Here is a 27,676-nt window from a genome sequence, read left to right as displayed (position 1 = left end):
ATCCAAAGTCTTGTGAAATAGGGAAATGGTAACCATAAGTTGGTCCTATGTTTGACTTGTGTGCCACGCCTCATGTTGGATATGTGATGGACAGCTGACATGTTCAGGGTGTTTCCTCTCCGGCAGCCAAATGTCTCCTGGGGAATCCCCACTGTGATAGTGACTATACCCATAATTAGTGTCACGTGGACTGAAGTCACAAGCGTGGAAAGCTAATAAAACGCTCGCCGAAGTCTTACATCATGGGAGGATTAGATTGGAAAAACAACAAGAAAAAAAAAAAGCTTATAGATTCTGAGAAACGATAACACTTAAGAAGCCAATATTTGGATGTTGTTCTCTGTCATGCTCTCAAGACGTTGTCACACTGCGTGCCTCAGAGCAGGAGCATTTGAAACCTTTCTGTATTACCTGTGCCTCTGTAGCTCTGCGTAGGTATACAGTGATCCTAACAGTCTTGATTACAGGTGTCAGATCTTCTCTGCTCTTCTCAATCCATTTGGACAGGCAGCATCAAATGTTGTAATCTTTACTCTGAAATATTTCAAATATCCTTTTTTGTAGACTTTCCCTTGAAAAGTTATTGCAATTATTTAAAACATCACCCCGAACCCCCTATTGATGCATAGGAACACTGTCTTCACCAGGTTCTCCATTTGAGTGAACGCTGCCCGAGAACAGCCATATTACTCTCCGATGAGGAATCAACATTAACGGGGTTGTCAGGACAACCAGCCATGATTCACGGAGCTCAGATAGGCCTCCACCTTGAGCTAGAAGCACTAGCCATGAGACTGAGCAGATGCTGAGCCAGTCAGCCAATCCCAGGTGAGCTAGAGGAAAAAGATGACATCATAGGCAAATTAGGGCAAACGCAGCCGGTTTTTTGTTTGTTGTCTCCGCCTGCTTCTGAACTCAAAGCCACTTCTCTGCTCTGAGAAAAAGCAAACTGTAGGCAGATGAATCTTAATATCCAGAAAAAGTGTTATTTTTACAAATAGGTGTTATTTCCAAATGTGGAAACTGACTGAAAAAAGGAAAAGCATTTGTGAAATCATGAGACTCAATACCAATCAGTGAGTGTTACGTTTACCAGCCATTTATTAAAATTAAAAACAAAACACAAACATTGAACAAACTAATGACAAGGAGCAAACTGCAGATAATAGCAAATTATATAATTCAGATCTGTCACAAACATGTGCATTTGTATACACAGACCATGTATTCTTTTCCAGTGCAAACAATACTTACATTATGATCTCATGTCATAGATTATTCAATCATAACAGGGAATATTTTTATTCTTCAATATGGGAGGGATGAGAATGAACACAATTTCATAAAGAAACTAAAGTATATTTTCTTTGGAATTTACAGAAGAGGCACATTTATACTGTATATCATAATATACATAATGTATACAATATATCAACAACATCTACATGTTTAACAGGAAACTTCACTAAAGCTTTATCATATTCTTGTACATATTCAGTAATAAAAAAGACAGTTGATGATCAAAGAATCCTCCTTTCTTCCTAGAGTATAAATGTACCGTCCCTTTAATCAAAAATGAATATTGACACTTTGGTGTTTGTGATGAAGAGTGACGGATACTTTGCAACAAATGTCTCAATGCAGAGCTTTTAGTATATGGTAATATTGTTCTGCTTTTTGTACTCCCTGCTTGGGTTGTCAAGATACCGTACCAGATCTCTAAACTTTAAAACAATGTCAAAATCACGGCAACAAAATAAAAAGTAGTGACCCAATATTTCTCTCGCCAAAAAATGCAGACAAAAACTCTGGCACACGATCTAAATTACACAAATACATTTGCAATTTTTAGGTTCCGATCTGTAGTTTTTTTTTAAGCTTTGGCACTTTTTGATGCCATCAATCATAAAAGTTATGGAGATTGTATCGTTTTAAAACACGTGAAAATTCAAAATAGTCAAAAAAAAATATTTCGACAACATAACTCAGTACTGTTGTTGCAAATCTTGGTTATAATTGTAACTATTCCCTTACTTAAAAGCTAAACTCAGTGATGTGTGTATGCATTGTGAAAGGATAGGGTCAGGGTTAAAAGATAAAAGATTTAGAGCAACCAGTGCTTTAAACACATCCCTTCAGAGCTTTAACAGTGTCAATAATAAATGTATTAACACTGTTCCATGCCTGTTCTTTTTATGTTTTGTTCTTGAATATTTCTTTTTAATGTTTTAACAGACTCTGTATAAGACTTTAACAACATGGACCATTAGAAGTCTATTGAAGACTTAAAGACATTCCCTCCCCCCTGTCTTTTCACTGAGCAGGTTTTGTCTGTCAAACAGAAAACCAAGAGCGTCTGCCTGCTGGCTTCCTCCTCCCCCAGACCTGCTGCCTGCATTAATATTCAGCCTCTCAGCCAATGACAGGAGCAGGGCGGATGACATCATGGGCTAGGGAACAGTGAGCAGCCAGTGAAGCATCCAGCCTGCCGAACAAGCTTGCTTTTAGGGTCAGGAACTGGTCTGACAAGAGAATGGCAATCCTGCCTTTAAACTGTCATTAGGACTGCACGGCTGACGATGAATCCACCCGAGCTCCTGGCTCAAAGGCGAAACACTCAGCAAGAGAATGTGAAGACATATTTCAGGTAATTCCCTCTCTGTGTATGCAATATGGGATGTGGAGGGGGGAGGCTGAGGAGAGAGGAGAGGAAAAAGGAGGAAGAGGAGGAGGAGGGGGAAGCTGTGTATGTAGGGTTTGCTTTGTAGCCTTCTTCTTTTTTTCCTTCTTCTTCTTCCTCCTCCTCTCTGCATTCTGCCCGGCTAAGGAGGCAGCTGTTTCAGCAGCATTGTGTCTGTCCGTGAGGGCGAGATGGAAATGGATGCCTGCATCACGTATTGTATGATCATATACAACCCCCCCCCCCCCTCCCTCTGCATCACATCATCTCTGTGTGCGCTCCCCTGTGCCTCACAAATAGCATCTTTATTGATGGGGAGGTGTTAGAATCAATGGTGGCGTTTGTACGGGGCCTTGAGAGTGTGTGTGTGTGTGTGTGTGTGTGTGTGTGTGTGTGTGTGTGTGTGTGTGTGTGTGTGTGTGTGTGTGTGTGTGTGTGTGTGTGTGTGTGTGTGTGTGTGTGTGTGTGTGTGTGTGTGCTGGAGAAATGCAGCAGCTGCAGTGGAACAAAAAAGAAGCAAGGCTATTTTAGGGCTGTAGACCCGAGGCTGACGGAGGGTTTAGAGCTGTATATGCTGTGGATGGATGGTGTAGCTGATGGACGCTTAATATGCTGATGGATGCCCTTTTGTTGCATCTGCACTGCCTCTCTTAAGGTGGATCTTTAAGAAGATATGGCTTGTATTTTCATTTTAATGAGCACACACATGCAGAGAAGAGCCGAGACGTGCCCAAGTCTCCCGGCTTTAACATGGATGTGTGCAGCAGCTTCATGGCGGCTGTAGTGACAGGGAGATATACAACATCTGGTCACCTGACTTCATTGGGGATCGGAGTGGGGGTGGGGGCCGGTGCTGTGAAAGCTGAGCTATTCCATCCTTGGATTCTCCACTCACAGCCATCGCTGGTGGAGGAAGATGGAAGGATTTACTGTCTCTCCGTCTCCTGGTTTGAGATTGGGGTGTCAGAGCTGATGTAGAGGCAAGGGAGAAAAAAAGATTCCTCCCCCAGGAAGCGCAGTCATCCTCCGGTCTGTGAGAAGCAAGGCCTGATGGGAGACCTGTTGTCTGGCTGCCGTGTGAGGGAGGGATGTTAGGGAGTCATGTCAGTGATGGAGGGAGGGTTAGATGATTGTAGAGGGGGATGGGATACTGAAGGTGATACTCCCTCCAACATTTTGGATATTATTATTGGATATTGGATTATTGATATTGGAAATACAAAAACATAAACTGTCATGTTCCCCCTTATAGCCCCTTCATGGTTCTTAAAAATCATTTGGCAATCCAAAGTAAACCTGTAAGATAGGAGTTCAGCAATGTGCGATACCATTACTCAATATTGTGATAATGACATGAAGCGCGGTAAATTGATACAAATTTCAGAATGCATATTTACTTTAACTGGAAGTTGTTGTGTTTTTCCGCTCTCCTCCATGTTTTAATAACACCTGTGTTTGCAACATGCCTCTCCTGAATCCACAATAAATCCAACAAGCAGTCATTTTTCATCACTTAATTGGTTCCTTTAACTCTGAGCTTAGCAGGTAGCTACTTTGGGCTTCATCTTACTGCATCAAAAGGTGTGAAAGCGGGGCCCCCAACCATTAGGTAGAAAGAACACCTGCTAAGTGACAAAGCATTGCTTGTTTACAAAAACAAAAACATGTTTTATTTATCGCAATGAATTCAGACTTTTGCTCATACAATCATAACAATGAAGATGCAATTAATTGCACAACTCTACCAGGAATCATTGGGAGTATTGTTAGTGCATAATACATACTTGTCTAAAAAATGAAAGGACCACATTTTACATGATGGCAAACCTGGTCAGTCACAAGTTAAAATCCTTAAAGTTAAAGGAGGTTTTCCTGTGTGGATTTTGATTGTCTTCAGTCTCAAGTTCAACAAATGAAACTTGAAGTAATTTCCGCCAACCAGTTTTGTTATAAAAAAACATCTATATACTATATATGTAGAGCCAGTGTTGGGTGTTAAACAGCACCTGGTTTAGCAGGAAAGATAGCTATCAAGTAGACAGAGACGCTGGGATACACCATTACAGTAGATGTGTTTGGTGTTTAAACATTGCTGGATTATTGCTCTCTCTTCTCTTGGTCTTCGATGCTCCACATGCATTATATATTTAACACGCCTTTATCTACACACATCTGTGACAGGCAAATGGACAATTAATAGCTCTGCATGTCTACTGTGTATGTGTGTGAATAGAGCTGCTAACTACCACATGCAAGTACTCATACAGGCCTTTGTCTCTGAAGGTTACATTCACCTCATGAAAATTGTATATTTACAAGGAAAGCTCACAGACATAAGACTTCAGTCTGCTCTGATGAAGTGTGTTACTTACAATACAGGTAGAGCTGCTCCCGTAGGCACGCAGTTTATAATGTAAACATGACACGTGCAGGCAAAACTGAAGCTTTACTGAACGTTATTCTAAAAGAGATCAGTAGATAGTAACACAGTTAAAACATCGTGCAGGGGACGTAAGAAGCCCAAAAAAGGTTTATGAAAAGAAATCCCCTCTGAGATGTTAAGCATATCATGCATTTTCTTAGATTCTATGAAAATCTAAGAAGATCTGACCCTTGTTGTCAACTTAAAAACCCTCGACTGGTGTTAGATTGTCTTTGAACATCTTTCATCACATAGAATACGAGTGAGCATTAAGTTCAAGAAGGACTAATCATCATTAGAGTAATTTTTTGGGTCTGTACACATCTCCCTTAAAAAATATACACATAAGAATAACTGAACTACAGAAGCCCTACGCGGACATGCATCCATACAATGTTTTTATTACATTTGACCTAGGATAACAAGTTCATTTCTGTTGTATTCTTGTGATCTCTGAACTTATTTTTCTACAGCGATTAGGACATAAATATTGAGATCTCAAGAAAGCAATTTATCTCAGTAAAGCACCACTGTTGTTTTCCCGAGATGATACCATAAATAAGCCAAGAAGTCAACAAAAAAAAAAACAACTGTAATCATCTTGTTATTACAGGAGAAATTAAATAAAATAAATGTATGGGTGCATGACTTCCATACTGAACATGTTAACTTCAATAAAATATTAGATAGAGGGATTAAATTAAAAGAGAAAAACATTTTACACTCTGCATTTTTATGGTGTTTATATGAAACAATGAGAGTTAGGCTTTTCTGCATGGTGTGACATTTTGCTTGATTAACAATGATTTCATTCTAACTTGATTGAATGCAGTACCGCTAAAGGTGGTTGCTAAGCAGCCCGCCTGGAGCTCCTTCTCTCTATTTATTTATGTTTTGAATTTGAACATCTGTCATGAGCCGTATAACCAAAATAATGACGTTTAATGTCTAATAAATAATCAGACAACAAGCGATAAAGCAGAACTTTATTAGTGCACTGAAGCCATGTGTATCTCTCCAGTATGTTTCCATTGGTTATAGCGAGCCGTTTTGGGCTTCCCCATGTTTTCCACTGGCCTGTGTAACCCAACACACACAGCTTCTCTTACTTCACCCCGGCTAACAAAAGCAGGAGACACTGAACCTCGTCTTGGCTCGTAGCCTGCTAACTGGACTGCCTGAAATGTGATAGTAGGACACACAGCACATACAAGTCGGCCTCCATCTGTTGAGGACTTAGTCAGGATGAGTTATGCTGCTATTGTTCCGTGTAGTTGTCAGGACTTTCCGTGGTTGACAGTTTATGCTTGTGCAGTGGCCTCGTGAGGGGTTTGTGTGTGTGTGTGTGTGTGTGTTTTAAGGGCATAGTGGTGTTAAGCAGGACTGTAGTCTTGGTGGTAGGTGTGTGAGAGCTACAGTCTGTGTGTTGTGGATTAGCATGTAGGATTGGAAGCCATCTGGCCATTTTGTCTCAGGAAGGGGAGGGGGAGTAAGAGAGAGCGAGAGATGGATGGAGAGAGAGAGTAACAGAGGAAACACTCACACACTGACACATTGACACAGCTCCCTTCGTAATCTCCCTACTTGATGTCTGTTGCTACTTAGAATAGGGCCGCTTGTCTGTGTGTTTGCGCCTTTGTGTGTGTGTGTGTGTGTGTGTCTGTGACATGCATCGTCCCTATGTGACTTATAATGTTTCTGATGCATCAAAAAAACGAATGCGAATACGGCTCTGAGTTAGTCAGAGAAATGTCTTGGGAGGTGTCTTGAAGATTGTAGATTACAGTAAGATGATGCGATGGGAGGAGACGCCCCAGATGGATGAAATAAAAGGATGAAATGTTGCAGAGTAGGAGGAGGAGGAAGAGGAGGAGGAAGAGGAGGAGGAGGAGGAGGAAGAGGGTTCAGGTGGTTTAAGAGATTAGCAAGTTTCACTGGCCCGAGAGTGTGCAAGGAGTTGAAGAGGGGCGTCTGAACTTGAATTTGTTTTAAGGCTGCAGAAAAGTCAGAGGCCATTGAGTGGGCAGAGTTTTCAGATGGTGAAAATATGACCTTTGACCTTAGATTTAGCTCAAAAGGTGGCAGAAAATGCTCTGATTGCTCTGAGTGATGTTTTTTTTAGGTGCAGCCTTCACATATGATCCAGCTGCAATAAGCAGTAGAAATGAAGCTAGATTACTGAATAACACCCAGGCACAGGCGCTGTAATGTGTTTGTACTCCAGGTAGAAGCGTATTACTCATCTTTCACAAATATAAAACACCATTAAGCTGAAGATCAGCGGAGCAGAGTTGTCGCACTTGTTTCTTTGATCCAAATAAACCAAGAGGAATTCAGCTTCTTTCCTCGCTCTGTGTGGAGGTGTCACCGCTGTGTGTGGCACACCGCCTCCCGATTTATCCACTCGTTGACACAAATATTAGGCTCATAGTAGTATTTTTCATTGCAAAACCTGTGCAGCTTCTTGTGTTTAGCTGGGCAGAGATTATCAGAATGAAATGCATGGCTGCATGTAGCTTGGAAACAAGGCTTGGCTGTACTTCATGGAGGATAGTTTTAGTATCAGAGCCAGGTTTTTCTGGATGAAGACACACATGGATTTGACACTTTTACACTATATTAAAGAGGATAACATCATGTTTCTACAAACTGTCTTTACATTGTCCATGTTCTCTTACTATGGGGACATTTTTTTTTTTTTAACCCTTTCAGCCTGACTCAGAGTAGGTGCACCAGCTGGCATTGCAGGAGGGACTCCACTCCCCTCTCTGCCTCCAGCTGGCTCTCTCACGTGCCCACCCAAGCCACACTAATGCAGAAAACCCACTTTTTTTGTTACCCTACAGTGGACAAAGCAAGTTAAGGAGCCTATCCTGTGCTTTGTGCTCACATTTATGTAAGATAAAAAACTGTATGTACCACAAACATGTCTGATGGAGTAAACTTTAAAATCACAGTTTGTTCTTTTTAATTTTGCAAAATAAATATCAGGCAAAAAAGAAGGACTGAGTACTTATTGGATATATAAATCCACTAGTTTGTAAATAGTCAAAAGTATAGCTTTAAATCATACATTTCAGAAGCTTAAACATAAAGGAATAACATATTTTTGGGGTTGTCATCCTCAGTAAGTTTTTGAGTACAGGCCCATGCTCAATGTAACATCTGCGAAAGTCACCACATACCTTTAACATCAGGTCAGTTCTCATATTTGGGCCAGACTTTCTGAGAACTTCGACTTTAGTGTCCCTTGCGTCCCTAATCTCAACCCTGATCCAGTGGATTCTAGCTGTGTTAACGTTCAGGACAGCCCAGTCAGACGTAGTTTGATTTCTGTGCTCTTGATCTCACGAAACCAAACATAGTCGGTCTGTCTGTCTGGTGGACTTTACAATCTCTTTCTCTCGTTTCAGATAGAAAAAAAACAAAACATGAAAGCAAAAACTCACTGTATAATATTTCCAACTAATTGATGTTTCCAGTCGAGGTTGACGGACAGTGTGTCAGTTTGAAGGACTGAAGAATCCCCTACTGAGATGTCAGACTCTTGGTTATCAGTTTGAAAATGTTGCTTTAATGTACGGCTTGATACTTACAATGAATCCCTCCATGAATGTATGAATAAAGTTACTTAACGTATGGTTTTACTATGATGGGTACTTGAAAGATCGTAAAGAAGTACGAGCTATTCAAGGTTGTGTGGAGATCTATGTGGTCTGGTGATGAAAGGCCAAAATTCAAAACTGCTATTGTACTGTATGTCATCTGTTTGATTTTCACTTGATCCTGTCATCCTCAACAACCAACATGTCAGGAAATAAAAAAAACCCAAGCTGTTCTTTTGGTGACGTCAACAATTGGACCAAGCCAACAACCAACTTCTACATCTGACGTGTGTCTTTATCCTGGACATGAATGAGTGCCACTTCATTGTTATTGTTTTTAAATGGGGATGTAAAGTTATTAAGTAATTGTTAAATGGATTTGAGCTCGTAAAGCGCTTTTCTAGTCTTCTGATTTCTCAAAGGGCTTTTACACTGCAGGTCACACCTACCCATTCACACACTGATGGCAGAGATTGCTCCGAAAAGTGTCCATCCCAAGTAACTAATCCCATTCACACACATTCATACGCCACCTCCGAAGCAGGTGAAGCAACTTGGGGTTAAGTGTCTCGCCCCAAGGACACATTGGACATGTTGCTGCAGGAGTTGGGCATCGTTAAGTAGAACATTACTGCATGAACACTTCATAAAGATGGACGATCAAATGTTGTGTAGAAATTAGACAGCTCATTTTGTAAGGTACAAAAGGAAATCTATCCTATTTTACTAGTATGATGTATAGTCTCTGTCAGACTGGGAACCAATCAGAATAAATAACAGTTATAGAGGTGTGCTTTGAATCAAATGAAGCCTCTCTGTTAGAAAGCAAACATCCCTCTAAATAGACGTCCAGCACTGTAAGCGAGCTAAGTAATAATGTAGTTAACTTCTCTTTTTTTAGGTTTATTTGAGGCATTTTGTACCTTTATTATAGAGATAGGACAGTGGAAAGAGTCAGTAATCGAGGACAGAGAGAGAGGGGAACTACATGCGGGAAAGGTCCCACAGGTCAGACTAGAACCCGGGCCGCCCGCAGCCTCCGCACATGCATGAGCGCCCCAACCACTACACCACCGCCGCCCCCCCAGGTAGCTTACTTTTATTCGTTTTTTTCAAAAAGCTTTTGTCCCCTTGAGAAACTGAGCCACCTCATTCTTAAACACGTTCATACGTCTTTTAATCCATTTTTTTTCCACCTGACAGAAGAAACGGCTTCACTTTACAGCTCTTCCATTCTACTTGTAACAGAGAGAGAGAGAGAGAGAGAGAGCGGCTCCAACTGTCAGAAAATGGTGCACCCCAGTTTGATCAGATGGGACCGTTGCTCTGATTATGTCATGCTTTCAATTTAACATTGATTAACTCTGCTGCTGGCATGTTTTGATTAACACTGGAGTGTGCAAACAGCTTATTTAAGAAAATAACAGAAATCACGTACAAAACCGTTTGGGATCTTGAGACCAAAATCGGATAAAAAAAAAAATGAGAAGACTTGCAGGAAAAGTGTTTGTGTTTGTGTGTACACGTGCATGTGTGGGTTTGAGAAAAGCAGCACTGGGGGTAGGGAGTTCACTCAAACTAAATATTAAATGACGGAGCGAGCTCTCAAGCCTTCCCAGCAGGGGACTTAGGAGAGGATCATGCTGGTAAAATGAGAGTCATGGTGGATTGTAGCCTGTGGTGGAGAAATGGGTTTGCTTTGTTTTAAATATGAGGACCGTTATCCCGCAACCTGCTAGTTAAGAGTGGTAACCCAACCAGGGGGATTTCATGTGGTGAGAACACAGAACACTTAGAGAGTAATTAGTCTTAGCTTGTTATCGACGTGTTTTTTTTTAAATCTCATTGGTGTTTCTGCTGATTAGCATCAGACAAGATCAGTGTAGAATATAAAGAGCCAAACAAAAGGTAATACTTACTCCAGTAATCTTATTTGGATTAAATGAGGATTGAATCAGTAAATAGTGTGTTTTTCTGTATGTGGGGGAAAACTGCGGTGTAGCGTGGCGTTAAAGGGCCTCGCTTCGTCTGTCATCTTTAAAAATCCACAGCCACAAAAAAATCTAGTTTTGCAACTGCTGGATGACCCACTTTCTTTGCTGTGTCATTTTTTTGAGTGTTTTACAGGGAATGTTGGCACTTTCTTGAAATTGCACTCAGGTCCTTTCTGCAGTATGGTTTTATTTCTTATTCAAGAGGCGTATGTTTCATGTTATGAGCTGTCACGTATATTGTTGCGGCCTGTTTTTTTTTTTTATGCTCTTTGTGCAAAGCCAATCTCTGTTGGAAAAATGTGCAACATCAGACGCAGACATCTGCTAATAACAGCTCACTGGTCACTGATTATAGATATTAATGCACTTTGTAAGATGGAAAAGCTTCACTTTATAACATTTTTGAGGATAAATCGAAGTGTTCTGTCTTAACTGAAGTCATCTTGGCAGGATTCCTGTATGTGGATCACAGAGGGGTGTAATAGGTCAGTGTGTGCATGCACATTCAAAGGGTTCTCCCTTTGATATTGTGTAATCATGCTCTAGTTAGCATGTTATGAACGTGTTTAAACCTTTTATACCCGCACCATGAAAAGATGTGCACGCTCAACGTATTCATGGCTTCCTCCCAAGGCGTGTGTGTCAGCTGAAAACATGGTGGCTGTTGATAGAGGACGTTCCGTTTGACGTTTTTTGTTCCAACATTGCAATTTGATTTTACAGTTATGAAGCAATTATCAAACAATTTACCAGTTTCTAAAATGTATCCGGATTCAAATCAATATAAATACATATTTGATGCAGCTTATTTCAAGCTCTTATTCAGGCATCATTAAAGTCTATGTTATTTCATATTTACTTTTACCCCATATATAAATCTATTTGTTGCAGTTTCCTTCATCAACCATGGAGCGGGAACATTTGTACTTACCATGAACCCATAAAGTTTGAAGCTTAGCTGTGAGGTTGAGAATTAGCTTACACACACACACACACTCCTGTCTCACCTGTCACCTGTTTGAAGCAAACTGGAGAGGTGGCTGTGTCTCGTTCCTGTCATGAACCAAACGCTGGCAGCTGTATGCAAAGCAGAGTTACTGAGTTTTACATCAGAGGGACCGAACCGGAGAGGTTGAAAAACATCAGACGAAAGCTAATATGTAAGAGGTTTTATAGAACAGGAATGATGATGTCACAGTGAGTTCTGTATTGTCAGCTCCTTTTGACAGTAATGCCCCTGTTCATGGTGCAGTAACATTTAATGTGCAATAACATTCTCGTAAGGTGCAATGATACCAAAAGCTGTTATACAACAGAAGAAGACTAAACTGAAAACACTCACTTTCTCTTTTTCTTAGTTTGTTATATACCTTTCATTTCATATCTATTATTCGTGGACATGTGTGTGATGAAGAATGTGTCTGGGAATGTGATGAATGCTTTTTTTTCCCCCACGCCGAACATTTCATATACTGTGTGACATGACATAAAAGACGTTAGATTCTTTTAAGTGATAAACATGTCCTTTAAAAAGAATTCAACTTTGACGTTATAAGAGATCAAATGCTCCAGCTTTTTGGGGTTGTGCTAAGCTAAGCTAACTGTCTGCCAAATGTAGTTTCTTATTTATTATACCGAATTTGGAGGTGTTTGAATCTCATCTACAAAACAGGGAAAAGGGGTATTCACCAAAATTATGTCAGGTGACATTGTTGACATTGGAGTTTGAATGAATGTTTTCCTAAGTCCATATAATTACCACATCTGCATATTATAGATACAGTTTCCTTTCGGTTAGGTAAGAAGAAGATATAATTTGTTCAGTGCCTTGCTCAAGGGCACACCTCTCCAGACCAAACCAATTTCCAGATTTGGTCCGCACCGGGTCTTGAACTGACGATCCTCCAGTTCCCAACCCAAGTCCCTACAGACTAAGTTACTGCTGCCCAAAAGATGGGTAAAGATAAAGGCTATCGATTATTAAAAAAAACATTTACTCTAGTTGTCTGGCTGGTCGTGAACTGAATGAAGATAATATTGCATAAGATCGTCTTCCAGGTGGTCAACTTGGCTTTTAACTTGAAATAAGTGAATACAAATATGCATTCTTCCTTGAAGACATTTTCAACACATGAGGATTTGATCTTGGAAGCACACATTTTCCTCTCATGTCCCCCTTTGCTCCTCCTCTGCCTCCCCCCGAACCTTTGTTTAAAGTTAAGGGGGGATCTCCACACCGTCTGTTTTATCCTGACCTTGAGAGGCCGACCATGTGAGAGAGGAGCGTTTGTGCAGCAAATGTTCACATCTGTGTGGCGTCATCCTCCAGTGCTTCAGTGTCTGTGTTCTTCCTGTGCTCTTCAGGTTTTCCATGTGGCGTTGTTTTTGTGTTACATAAAGGTTGCCAGGTGAACTGGTCCAGTCTTCCTTTGCTTTATACGCAGTAGAATAGTCCGACTTTTTCTAGCCTCTGACCATAAAACACTCTCCAGTTGCCAGTCGAGGTACTATACTGACCATACTAAAATGAATGAGATAAAGGTGAACTGCGGCTGGAGTGTCCCCTCCTTCCTCCTTATCCTTTCAACGTCCTCTAGCTGTCCATCCCATCCAAGTAATCAGCATCCTTCAAAGAAGCACAGCCAAAGCTGAAGCCAAGTCAAACAGAGTAGCGTGTCCTAATCAGGGGCAACGAAGAGCCGGGCTTATGGAGCCCTCCCCCACACTGCGGGGCCATTACTGGCCTGCCATGGGCTCAAGATTAGAGCCTCTTCCTGTGTTAGCCATTCAAAATCAGCATTAATGTTTGAAAGAGCAGAGAAAATGCCTGCTCTTCATGGCCAGATTAATATTTTATGGAAGAGCGATGTGAAAACATCCCCTGTAATATCTGAGGATCTGGGATGGGGTGTTTGTGGTGGGTCTGTGTGTGTGTGTCTGTGTGTCTGTGTGTGTGTGTGTGTTTTGTACATATATATTTAGTTGTCAAATTGTTACACCCTACCAAAGAAATTCAAGCTGAATACATTTTGCTTTTGTCATATCTGACAAATTAGTGATTATTACACAAGTGCCACACCTGCTGTTTCTGCTGTTTTATAAACTTTAACGATCTACTTTTTTGTCTGCTAATATATTTAAGCCTAATAAAAGGATTTATTCAGTACAAGGCGAGAGGCAGGCGTAGACTTGATTTATAATGTTGAGAGACTGGCCTGTGTGTTTCATAAATAGGAGCTGCTTGTTTCAGGGACAGAGCACTCCCTGACTGCTTGCCTCCCTGTCACTCTGCACAGTAAATAGGTCAGTGTTTTATGGGAGTGAAGACTCAGTAATGTCTGGGCCTACATGAATCTGCCATCCTTAGCCGTCTGACCGCTGCTGCTGCTGCTGCTGCAGTAGTCAGGTGATCAGCCAAACAGCCACACAGCAGGGGGGATCGGAGTTAGAGATTTGTCATGAAAGAATCATTTGGCTTCTTGTGGTTTCCCGTTTTATTCTTCAGCTGGTGGCACAGACTCTCATCGCTGCCTGATATAGAAATGACAACAGTCAGACGCTCAGGAGTTTCACAGCTACATTATTCATCCACAGTGCTCTCCAATGGCACTTGTGTACTGAAATTATCATATTTACGGGCATGCGCATTCTCTGTCTGACGTAGGTGTATTCAGTTTTGCATGCTTGAGGACGACATGAGTATGGATGAAGCGAATAAAAATAAATTATCAATTCTAGCTGTAAACGTTCTAAATCTTCCTTCACCTTTTTTATAATTTGATGTTGCAGACATGGATTTTTTCCCTCTTTGTCTGCAGACCAAATAGCAACCTGATTGATTAGATCCCAGTGGCTGCCGGCAGATCTTGCTTGTGCCATGCACATGTGAATCCACTTGTGCGCCTGACTTCTAAAAGCTGTAATACACACTGTAGCTGGCAGAACATGTTCACAAGATTATATTAATGGATTAACAGAGGCACCAGTCACAGCTGCATTCGGCTAAACAGGACAGAGCGGCTTGTATGTGACTACATCTCTAGACAAGGTGAACACAGTTTGGACGGCATTATGCACAACATCATGTACAATTTGAATGTGATTTCATGGAGTGGAGCTGTTGAAATATTTGTCTTTGTTGACAATGTTGCAGTTTACCTTGTCCTCTGTTAAATGCTGACGTAGCATTCCGGCAGCAGAGCTAGCTTGTCTTAGTGGCAAATTTTAATGGCAGAGCAAATGGTTTCATGCCTATGTATCAGAATTTTATCTGTTTCTTGATCATATGCGGCTTATTAGCAGTCCTCCAGATGTTAGCTAGCTTGACTTAGTTGCAAATCTAATGAAGGTTAAAATCTAAAATGTGTCCATATCATTCATTCATCCATCTTTATCTGGAATTATAAATTAAAACTCAAAACTAGTTATTGTTTCATCTTTACAAGTACTCAGAAGTCATTGATATCCAACATATCTCCTGCTCTCCTGAAGCAATGTTTACAGTATTTACTGCAATGCTAGCATACCTAGCCATGTTTCATGTGTAAAGTGGCACACATGGTGGAGCTTGTTTTAACACCACATTTTGTTGTTGGCTTGGCAACCTTCTCTAGCTTCTCCTCCTCTTTGATGTTAAGATGAGCCACGTTGCCAGTGAGTCCCGGTGGCTCTTGCTCTAGCATGTCAACATTGTGAGGCTCTTTTGTAAACAGCAGAGTAAACCGAGTTTTACTGGGTTTTGTTGATAGTGACACGCCTAACCTCCAACCTAAGAGAACCTGTTTGCTGCTGCTGTCTGGATTCCCCGTGCATGGTAGAAACTGACAAGAGTCACCGCCACCCCAACTAGTTTATGTTAACAAGACCCTACAAATACACCCGGAAAAAAATCTTAAATATTTACCAGTACAGGAAGTGTTCCTCACTAGTGCTCTGGTTACTCACAAACAGTTCCTGCCCTCAAGCTAAACTGGATCAACATGTAAATTGTATTTGTTTAGTAAACCACTCCGTCAGGAGGGACCTGTTCCAGGAAAGGGAAGCGTGCTGCTTCTCTATGAGTTCAACTGATGTTATCTTCATCCCAAACAGATTTTTTTTTATATATTAAACAATTCACTTGCTCGTTCAGTCCAAATTCATATGTTGCACCACTGCTCAGATAAAACATGAATATTCATCTAACAAGCTCCGATATGAAGGCCAGCAAGTATGGGCAGCTATCTGCCAAATAATTCCCTGCAGTGATGATTTGCCTAATTAAAAAGATCACAGTGCAGTTTCTCTGTTACAATCCTTTGCCAAGTGAAAGCAAATTCTTCTTATTCTCATCACATCCCCAGCAGAGAGGAGCAAAATGACACTGTTCAGTATTTCAGGAAACAAGACTTTTAGTTGTCATTTATTTCAGACCCATGTTTGATCTTCAAGACTTTACACATATGAATAAATGTGAATTATTCTGTCGTCTATGAATAAACCAAAAGAATCAGCCTAATTACAAATAAGGGAACTTTTTTTCCCCAAGGGCAGAAAAGCAGATTATATGAGAGACTGTCACACAGTAGAAGTTAGCAAGGTGTGTTAAGAACAGGGGATATATTTTTCTGAGGTGTTACTGCATATATACAGTTTTGTCAAAGTTTGGGATTATGATTAAATACCCAGCAATTGAACTACTAGGCAGAAGGAACTTCTAGTCTGAGGAAACCAATTTCTAAAATTTTCAAAATTATAATCTACAGGCCAGTGAAACAGTCCGTGCAGAGAAGAGACCGTGAGTGAACTAAGTATGTTTTTGTTTATCTGGTTGTGCTATCTTTACAGATTCCTGAGGAAGTGACACATTACTTACACATGTTTTTCACAAGACTTTTGAAGAGGTCTTCTTTTCTTCTTTTTTTTATTTGCTACATATTTCACAACTCTAATTCCGTCATTTAAAACCAGTCCTTTTAAGACGATAACAAAGAGAAGGGTGTTACCAGTCAGATTTTATCTCGTGCAGGAGACGGTTACATAAAGTCGTATAAAGGCCACTGTGAAGGCACATGTGTTCTTTGTCAGTGTCAGCCAGCGCGGCGTAAGAGCCGAGGAGTGGTCTTTGTTTGCTAATGTAGGTCTCCACTAAGGGGGCGGCCTGGATGGCCCGCTTTTTCTGGGATGCTCGTGCAGCACATCACATGATGGGCCTGTCCTCGGGGCGAGGCAGTGAAGGAGTTTAAGATGGAAGTAGGATGTGGGTAGATGGGAGATGAGAGGGTGAGTGATGGGAGCGTTTACTCTTGCCATTTTCTTTTAAAATCAACTCCTGGTTACCGTTTTTTCTCAGCTGAACAGACCCACTGGACGTCAGACTCCACCCCGCTTACACAAAAACTCCATTTACAGAAACAAGAAGAAACACAATTTGTGCATTGATTTTTTTTTTTTGGAGTTGTCTTCTTCTAAATCTTAATGATATCTTCCCGTGCTATGCACATAATGAAATGTGTTTGCTGAGGACTCCGCTTGTTAAAAATCTAAGATAGGCTGACACAGAATAGGCATCATGTGAAAACTATCAGGAGGAGTCTTCTGTGTTAGATCTGTCTGAATTCAGCGATCATGTTGTCACAGCTGTCACAGTCAGAGTACCCTACTTTTTCTAGTGCTGCCAGAGAGAGAACAGAAAGTCTCATACTGTACACCGCTGATAAATGTGGCCTAATTATAAACCACACTTATCAGCATTCATGTTACAACACTAATTAGTGTCAGAATAATCAAACAGCAGACTTGTATTCAGTAAAGATTCTTGGCACAACTATCCAGAAAGAAGGAATTGATCGGGAAAATCAGCAAAAACTCAATATAAGTAATCAGTGAGGATTAAGTATTTTCTCTCTTGTTCCAGTTTTATTAAATATGAATTCAAGCTGCTTTTCTTTGTAAGTTCTTAAGTATAACCTACATTTATCACATTATAGACTCTGGTAAATTGCAAATCCTAAAGCCAATTTCTCTCAATTGAATGTCATTTTATAGATGATTTAAACATGTAGAACGTGTGTTTTATCCATTGACTGTATATAAAGATGGACAACGTGTGTACAACGCATCCTGTTGTAAAAGACCAAAGCCAGAAAAACCCCGTAATGGGCACTGACATGTTGTTCTAGTGACCTGAGCCAGAGACGGTACAGAAGGTGTCTGACCAGTGGAGCCGTGAAATTCATGTTTGCACCTTCTATTGACACATTTAACTGTAAAATGGCGAAGAGGTCGATTATAGTCAGAGCAGAATCTGACAGTTTCTTACGTCCATTTGAAGCAGACACTCGGGGCTTTGGAAAGTCGACTGACTTATGTTTGTGTTTGTTACCGTTTTTGTGACGTTTACTCTTCTACTCTGCTAATGCAGTGCACACAGTGCCTCAGGAGCCACATTTGTCAACAGAGCTGTCAGTCATGGTTTTGTACTTCTTTTTTTAGCACCGAACTGAAACTACATTTCTCAGAAAGATTAAGTCAGCATGACCAAAACCACATTTCTGTAAGTTGTCTTTTGCCCTATCTGTTAACATGGATGAGGTGGAGCTAATGACCTATACTGCAGCCGGTCAGTAGGGGGAGCTGAAATTGTTTTGGCTTCACTTTGGAGAGGTGGGGCTGCTGTCATGACGTCCATCTTTTAGATACAGTCTGAATTTATCATCAACATTTTCAAACCGCAGCCAGCAAGCTGTCTCAACAATTGGGTTGACTTCTATTTTTTCATCTGACTGTTACATTGACTAAAACATTTGTACATTCAACAAAATCAGAACACTTTGCTCTGTCTGTGGATAGGATTGTTCTTCAAAACCTATTGAGGATAAGAAACAATAAAAATGAAAGTTGTTATGCTTCATCATCAATAGCGATATTGTATGCTTCATGAAAGTCTGACCGATCCCTCCCAGGACTTTTGTAACACTGAACTCTTCCCCTCTCTCTCCCTCCTAGGACATTGTGAGTGCTACTAAAGATGTCTGATAGTGTCGATATTGAAGAGAAACCACCAGCCCCCCCCTTGAGAATGAACAGTAGTTCCCGAGACTCTTCATCGTTGAATCACGCCTCTAAACCGCTTCCAATGGCTCCTGAAGAGAAGAACAAGAAAGTCCGCCTGCGCTCCATCTTCCCAGGGGGAGACAAGAGTGAGTGTCCTCCTTCATACTCAGATAAATGTAATTTACTAATTTCCTGTGTATAAAAATACACCCAATCGGCATGTAATTAACTTTTGTTCATCTCCTGCAGCAAACAAGAAGAAGGAGAAGGAACGTCCAGAGATATCCCTGCCCTCAGACTTTGAACACACCATTCATGTTGGCTTTGATGCTGTAACAGGAGAATTCACAGTGAGTATCTCTTTCACTGACAATCCAGAATAAAAAAGAAAGTGAGACTCATGCTTCTAAAATTCTCCTTGCAGGCACACATTTCTAAAAAGATCCACAATTCCCTGAGGCGATGGAGTCCACCAAATTATATATTTTTTCTCCACATGAGGTTGAAATACGAGTTACTTGAATAACAATCACTCCATCTCGCCTCTCAGGTGAAACCTCCTCGAGAACCCGCTAGTATTATTTTTGTAAATTGCTGGTTGGCAGCAGTTTCACTTTGCAGGTTATTTCCATTGTTACTAAAAAATATAACCTGAAAAGATACAGTGATAAAAACTTAAAAGATACAGTTCTCTGGACAGATTTCTCTGCCAATTTGACTTACTGTGTTATCACGCCAGGACTCCTAAAAGTGACACCTATGACATGAATGAGGGTAATGTGAACGCAAGCTTATTGTCCAAATAATATTTTGGAAGTTGGATAAGGAGACATTAAAAAAAGTTATTAAATGAATCCTGATGAGAGGTGACACTGACACAAAATTGCGGTAAATTAATAGATGAATCCTGCACTTAACCTTGTTAGGGGTATTTTATATTCTTCAATTGATAAAATATTGTGATGAATCATAATGCAATTGTATTCAAAAGTATTCCTGATATAATTTCACACATCCTGCCATAACGAGTGAAAACCCATTAAGAGATATCCATATGCTGTCCTTTTCATGAAGTAAAACAAAACATGTGTTATAGTAAGGGATAAACGTAACAAAAGCCAACTCTCAAGCAGAGCCAAAACTCAAGGCATAAATGTGTGTTTTAAAGTTACATTTGAAAACAGGCAGTGTGGAAGACAGACGAACATGTGGAGACAAAGCGTTCTAGAGCTTCTGTTTAGATCAGATCTGTTGATCTGATTGTCCGTGATGAAATATGTGGTTTTAAAAGGTCAGTGAGATAAGAAGGACACAGCACAGGGAGTAAGTAAAGTGATGCTAAAATTGGGGAGCTCTGCTCAAATTTGCATTTACCAGTTAAAAGACAAGCTGCAGCGTTTTGAACAAGCTTAAGACGATTGAGAGAGGCTTGGCTCTCCAACATAAAGTGCATTACAATAATTACGATAAAAGTGAGCACAACCTTCTCAAATTCAGTGAAGGATAAAAAGGACTTAACCTTGGATAAAAGCTGGAGTTGGTAAAAGCTAGATCTCACATCAGAGTTTATCTGCTGGTTCATTTTAAACTCTTTGTCCATTATGACCCCCAGATTCTTTACAGACGGTTTGAGGAAGAATTCTAGGGGGGACAGGTCCATACCTGCATCTATGTCACCCCCATTGGGCCCATAAAATAATGACCTCCGACTTGCTCGCATTGAGCTTGAGAAAATTCAATACCATCCAAACTTTAATGTCTTTCAGACAATCTAACGGAGGGCGCGAGTGGTTAGTGGCTTTAATTTTCAGGGGCATGTAAAGCTGCGTGTCATCAGCATAGAAATGGAAAGAGACTCCATACTTTTTAAGCATGAACCCCAGGAGAAGCATATACAGTACAGGTAGAATAGAATAGGACCAAGTATGGAGCCTTGGGGGACTATTCAAGAGGGGCTCAGTAGGGAGTACTGACGCCAAGGCAGACAATGAACTTTCTGTCAGCCAGGTAAAATCTGAACCACTCCAAAGCGGTACCTTTAATCCCACCTCAGTGCTTCAGACAAGAAATTAAAATGTTGTGCTCTACAGTGTCATAAGCAGCAGTGTGATCTAAAAGCACAAGAAAAGCCGAATCCCCAGAATCAGCAATTAATAAAAGATCATTAAAAACCTTTAAAAGTGCAGTTTCAGTGCTGTGATGTGCTTTAAAACCCGATTGGAACACCTCAAGGATGCCATTTGTGTTAAAAAAAAGTGTGTAGTTGACTAAAAACAGCTTTCTCCAAGATTTTATACAGAAAGTTGAGTTTGGATAAAGGCATGAAATTGGATAGAACAGAGGTGTCCTAGTTGGGGTTTTCATGGTTATCTGGGAGGAAACCATTATTCATATTTATTTTACTCTTTGATCCCTGTTCAAGAAACATCTTTTCTCTGAATCCCAAAGACAGTTCGAAGAAGGCTATTTATACACAAACAGCTGATTTAATTGTAAAAATATCCAGTTTACAGAGATGTTATGAATGAAACCCATTGTTGAATGACATTCAGGCAACATAAATGGTGTAATGGCCGTTAACGGGCACTTATAGCCTACACGTAAAAAACCTGGATTTAAATTAAAGAAAGCCTTGAAAGAACGGTTTAAAATCTATGGAAATAAATTTCCTTGCTAAGAGACTGAGACATGTAAGACTTATACTTATCTATATAAGAGATATTACTCTAATACATGTCTAACAAATATTAGGCTAAAGCATAAGCTGCCAAAAACATGGATTCAACCATTGGGCTCTGAAGTGGTATTTTGAAGTCTAATGATGGCGGTTGCCATATTGAAAATGCTGACTCCACCTAACGCTTATAGTCTTATTGTAGAGTTATGGCTGGCCTAAGGCCTCCTGCCAAATAGCTGCAACGCTCCTCTGAATCAAATTAGGCACGCCCTTTTTTTAGCCTAATTATGAAGAGAGGAGTTATACAAATATTCACCCTCAATAACGTTTTTTCAAATAAAGAAATGAGCTGGAGAGACCATGGAGATGTTTTTGTATCCGGATGTCAACATGTAAAAATGGAAATTTTAATTTGAGCTCTAATTGGGAATCCTTGGTATTTTGCGCTTTCCCATTAGCTTCTTTTGTCCACGCAAGCATAAACACAAACAAGAACAATATTCTTTTATTTTCATACATCCTGTTAGGTGACTTAATATTGTTTTAATAAGTTGACCTCAAAATATTAAAAAACAGACTGTGAGTCAGTTTTTTTATAGCTGGACTTTTGGAGAGAAGTTTAAACCAATATCCAACTGTAGGTATCTCAGTGAGAGTTGCATTACAAGCCTGAAGTGAGCATAAAGTTACAATTTTTGTTTTATTTGTGCTTGAGAATCTCAGTTCAGCTGGAAATATTCCAAGGCTAATACCCACAGGCAGACAGGATACCAAATATAGATAATATCAGATTTAGTTTTTATGACCTTTTCACAGAATTGTTTTTAAGTTTCGTGTAACTCTAAAGACAGCAAAATAATGTGCCTTCTTCTAAACCACAGTTATGTCTGTACTAAATCCATTTAAACTGCACCAACCTTAACCTGGTGTTGATAGTCCGTCTTTGTGCACATTCTTGGCAGACTCTTCCAGTCGTCTTCAGTGATCACTAAAGACCAAGCGTGCTTTTAAACAAACCCTACATCTACATTTCACAAATTATTAACAACCCACAACTTCCTTTAATTTTGTGCAGGGTATCCCAGAGCAGTGGGCACGGCTCCTTCAGACCTCCAACATCACCAAGCTGGAGCAGAAGAAGAACCCGCAGGCTGTGCTGGACGTCTTAAAGTTCTACGACTCCAAAGAGACCGTCAACAACCAGAAATACATGAGCTTCACCTCAGGAGGTAAGCAGGCTCAACATACTAATGAAACATCAGCCGTCAATACAGCGTCTACTTTTTATACTTATATCTAAGAGTGTGGAGTTTCAGTATGTCACCTCTATTTCATTTCAGACAAGTCGGCACATGGGTACATCGCAGCAAACACTCTGGTGAGTACCAAAGCTTACTTTGGTTAGTTTTCATTACATCCTTAATAAGATATTTGATGACCACTTTGACTTAAAAAAAAAAGAAAACAAATAAAAGTTGATCTGACAAAATAATAGCTGAGTCATATTTAAAACTTCATGTAAAAAAAATAAAAAAAATAAAAGTTGATCTGACAAAATAATAGCTGAGTCATATTTAAAACTTCATATTAAAGGTTAATGGTTCTGCTGATTGAACACGCCCCTTTTTGTTGAAGGTAACTGTAACCCTGTGTCAATTCTATACATTTTTTGCTCCACATTTTTCTCAATATCCCTTTTTACTTGTTTGGTTATCATAGCACAGATATTAGAAGTCATCCCACTTTCTCGGTCGAACTTCCATTTCTTTGGAAATCTCTGAATTCATTGCAATGTGTAGAGGGAAACATATTTTAATGCTTGTAATGGTGTTCTGATTCGTCAGGTAAGTTGAAACATTAGGAGGATTTATTTCCTCTTCTTGAATGTGGGAGAAATGATACTTCTCTGTTGGCAGTAAATCTTGTGTCACTTGTTAGTCTTTGTGGTAATATCTGTGACAGGCTGTGTTACGTCCCTGCAGGTTAGCTTCACACACTTCTGCCTCTAATGGACAAAACATGCTCGTTCCCCTCTAGAGGCTTACTGTGGCGTAGTGCCCTGAATTTTCCGTACACGCGGCTCAGTTTGAGGCTCCTGCAGAAAAATGGAGAGAGCCGAGGCTGCTCATTGTTTATTTTTCCAATCTGCACTACTTAAACTGATTTTGAAACAGCCACAGACGAGCTCCACTGGAGACTCAGCGGCATCTAGAGGGACTCCCGCTGTGCTGACCTCATTCCTGGCTCTGACCAGAGTAATCTAAGCTTTGAATGCCTCGGCCTGAACATGCTCAGCTGGGTAAAGAAGTGGAGTCCAAGTCTGTTCAGTGGGATTCACTGCCCCCCAGGCAAACTACAATAGGCTCACTTAATGCAGGGCTATTGCCTGAGAGAGCTCTTTGCCGCTGAAGAGCAGGCGGGTGTGGCAGTGTGTCTAAAAGGTTGAGCCATCCCAGTGAGGGTATTAAGAGCATCTCAGCCTTGGACTGTCACAGCGGTGCATGGCCTGCAGAAGTGACTCAGCTATTGGCTGCTCGTATTGGGCTGGACTGTCGCACTGTCGCAGATGAGCAGAACTTCAGGAAAGTGCCAAATATTGATCAACAAAAGAAGCACCGTTACTTTTCAAAGCAAAACGAACCCATCATAAGCTACCTGATATTCTCTGGTAGACTTTTTTTTCCCCCCATAGACTGCATTAAAGATGATATTTGTCTACAGTCGATGCTTTTTATCTGCCACAGTTTATGTCAACCCCACTGCTTTGGATTAACAATTACTAAAACTCTTCTCCGCTGTTTTATGATTAGTCAGAGGGAAACATGTAGCTCTCCTCTGGTCTTTTTGTAAGCACCGCATGCAGCCAGTCATTTGTGTTTCAGGTCGATCCCATGCCTCACCTTGACCTTAGTACAGCATACATTTATACCTGCAGATAACAGCGCTAGGGACACTGTTTTGCATCCTAATGCAAGCCTCGGCCAGACCTCAGTGTAATAATCGAGTTTAGGTTTGAGAAAACCTAATCTTAAATGTACCTTCTGTCCTCTGATTTTTCACTCTTACAGGCTCAGTAATGTTCTCTGTATCATTGATGAATTGCTTGGACCAGACAATAGAGACAGATTTTTTGCAGATTTTCTTCATCACAGGCAGAGATTAACAATTTATTCTTTTGATTTTGACACTTTTGTCTGTGCTGGAGTAACGTGTGAGGAGATCCCCTTGTTGACCGATGGGTTTTTCTGGTTATCATTTTATTCTTCCACTACCACCCACTGAGAGATGTTTAACTTTAAAGTTTTTGGTTAAGTGTCAACACAGGCAGCTCAGCCTCTGGCCGTACAACTGTTTACAGCATGAACCTTTTGTGTATCAGAGCGTGTGAGCTTTCTCTCTCACTGCACTTGATATATCATCTAATATGTGTGTGTTTTTGACATTTCTGCTACACTTGACCAAAACTGTACAATCCAGAATTATCAATGGATGCTGAAAATGTGTATTCGCTGTCAGAATTGTCTTTTCTTGTGAAAAGAGGAATTATTACAGTAAAGGTCGAACCAGCCTGTATGATTTTTACTTAATCAGAGGAGCAGCTAATTAATAAACTGTAAGAATTATAGGATGTTTTCATTTTCAAGTCCGCACAGATTTTTCAGGTAATTGTAACAACCCAGTATGATTTTTCAAATCAAAATGTTGTGAGGTCTACTTGGCTTAAATGGCTGATTGACTGATTGTTAGTCCTAATACATTTATTGAAGCATGTTTTTCTGTCTTTATGGTAAAAAAAAAAAAAAAAAAGGGAACAAATCAATCCCCAGCCCCACCCGGTTTGAGCTTGAAATTTAGAGAATTGGTCATAAAGTACCACTTCCACTTCATATCAAGAAAAACTGTGATGCATTTATAATCTGAATATATCCCCATATTTATAATATTAACTAACAGTAAAGAAGAAAAAAACATTTACTCATTCAGACCGACGAGAGCAGCCAGAGTTTCTTTTTATCAGAGCCAGTGTGAGCAATGATTTAATCCACAGAGGAACTATTTTCCTGTCTGAATAAGAACTATGTTCAAAGATCTGACAGAGAACAAAAAGACGACTTTGCTCATATTGCTTAGCAGATTTTTTTGTATGTTGCAATTTTACATGTCTGTGAAGATGAATACCAAGTGTTGGTTTCGTAATCTTATAACCTCGGTCTTCCAGTGGGTTGCATCTTTACTAGGTGGTCAGGGAAAGTGAAATCAGGCGCATATAACTATAAAAGAAGTAGATGTTATCCAGCATATCTCAGCATCCAAATAAAAGCAGATAAAAACACAATTTTATACTTAGAATCTGAATCATGAATAAGAGAGGGCTATGGTAGGAATTTATCAGTTGATTTGCGTCTATCATTTCCTCTCCTCATGCTGAGTGTTCAGAGGAGGGATGTCCATCCCTCGGTAGCGAACCCCTGCCCTCCCCCTCTCTCCCCTTGAATACTCTTAATCATTGTGTGGGCTTGTCTTGAGTAAAAACCTCCCATTCTCAACCTTCACATTCAGAACCGGCTGCTGTCATCTGGGCCTCCTGTCAGCCTTAGAACCTGCAGCGCATTATTTGACAAGGTAACTCCTCCATATTACTTTCCTCATGATGTTTCTCTGCATTGGCTTTGGAGCTAAATTTGATCTTCTAATTTGGAAAAAAAAAAAAAAAAATACAATAATTTGATTCTAGAGCCATCATCTTTCTCTGTATTTAAATCTCATGGGGGGTATGATTGGATCTATTCATTTTTCTATTTTTCAGATGTATTTATTATCTTCCACAAGAGCACCTCCTACCTTTTTTCTAACGGACGCTCTCTGAAATGGCAGGGCAGGGGCGCATGCCATAGAGGGTTGTGATGACTGTCAAACTGCATGTATGAGCTCATAATCCTTACAATTAGATCCACATTCCCAATAATGTGCCCGTTACTTCATCCCCATTGTAGACATTACGGCATGGCTCTGCAATAAAAAACACATGGCACTGCTTATAGTTAGATTCATTTCTGCACTGCAGTCTTGGCCCAGACCCCCCCACCCCCCCACCCCCCAACCCTTATTGGAGCAGGTCAGAGGCCCAGTATGTCTGAATGAAGGACTGGGACTTTCCTTCAGCCAGACCCCTTTCCCTTTAATCACTAGAACTAAGCTGCACTGCTTCATTTATGCATGACGAGACTGGAAATGGATGAAGTGTTTCCATTCCAAAAGAGGAAGACGATCCAAGGCGAGCAGAGTTTTGGATGGGGGAAATAAAGGCCTAGCATTAGGCATAATTATTATGCCAGAGGCTTCTTAATAAGACTCGTTGAAAGGTATCTTTCACATGCAGAGGAAGGCCATCTCCATATTGCACATAACTGCAATGTGGCTGCATGTTTTTCTTCCGCAGCACGGTTACATAAGAAGCAGTTTGGTTGCTTAAACCCTTAGATTAACTGCACCGAATGACACCTCTCTCTTTTAATGCTTTTCTTTGAAGCTCTAACTGGACTCATTACACCTCCCTCCACTACTAACAGAAATGTTCCTGATGATTTAATCCCATTCACCTCTGCTCTGACGATCTCTTACAGGGTGTAATATCACAACACATGTATGTTGACCTGATCATTTTCTTTTCAACAATTTTGAATTGTTGTTGCCGTCTGAATCTGATACAGTTGATAAAGTGGGAGAAAAAAATACCTTCACTGCAGCTTGAAATGATCATTTTCAACTTTCTCATGTCTGGTTTTCGGTTTGCAGGATGTTTACTCTGGTAACTACTCCAGATAAAATGATTATCTTCTTAAGTTTGGGGGAGAATTTCAGGCTCTGCACACACACTTTTTTATTCCCTGCTGCTATGTGCCACACGCTCCCAGGCTTACTTACATCTCTACCCTCCAGGGAGCCAAAACATCATCGACAGAGCCCCCAATCGCTCCCCCTGTGTCAGAAGAGGAGGATGAGGAAGAAGAGGAAGAGGAGGAGGAGGAGGAAGAGGAGGACGATGACGACGAGCTGCCCCCGGTCATCGCTCCTCGGCCCGAGCACACCAAATCTGTACGTTTTTTTTTATTAAACCACACAGTTTGGGGACATCATTCTGCTGCTGCTGCTGCGATCTTGTCTGCATTTATTTCATAATTTATTTTCCCCCTGGCAGATCTACACACGCTCCGTCTTGGAGCCAAAGCCCCCCACCCCTGTGAAAGAAGTCGTGACTCCCCC

At 40.6% G+C, this 27,676-nt stretch overlaps 1 protein-coding gene across 2 annotated transcripts in view; it reads left to right on the top strand.

Moving 5' to 3' along the window:
* Positions 1-2,452: 2,452 nt before the first annotated feature.
* Positions 2,453-27,676, top strand: part of LOC132987809 (serine/threonine-protein kinase PAK 3) — a 35,755-nt gene continuing 10,531 nt past the window's right edge. Inside the window, exons 1-8 of one of the 2 annotated variants that reach the window (XM_061054737.1) lie at positions 2,453-2,647; positions 18,688-18,881; positions 18,985-19,085; positions 22,488-22,641; positions 22,753-22,790; positions 25,973-26,035; positions 27,353-27,508; positions 27,612-27,676. The exon at positions 27,612-27,676 is cut by the window's right edge and continues 107 nt beyond it. In XM_061054737.1, the coding sequence (XP_060910720.1) occupies positions 18,710-18,881; positions 18,985-19,085; positions 22,488-22,641; positions 22,753-22,790; positions 25,973-26,035; positions 27,353-27,508; positions 27,612-27,676 (749 nt within the window). In that variant the 5' untranslated portion in view covers positions 2,453-2,647; positions 18,688-18,709. The remainder of the gene's footprint in view (positions 2,648-18,687; positions 18,882-18,984; positions 19,086-22,487; positions 22,642-22,752; positions 22,791-25,972; positions 26,036-27,352; positions 27,509-27,611) is intronic. The other variant, XM_061054738.1, reaches the window with a different exon arrangement.

Source organism: Labrus mixtus, chromosome 14, assembly GCF_963584025.1.
Source record: "Labrus mixtus chromosome 14, fLabMix1.1, whole genome shotgun sequence".
In the NCBI taxonomy this organism is placed as follows: Eukaryota; Metazoa; Chordata; class Actinopteri; order Labriformes; family Labridae; genus Labrus; species Labrus mixtus.
This window is presented reverse-complemented; position numbering and strand designations above follow the sequence as displayed.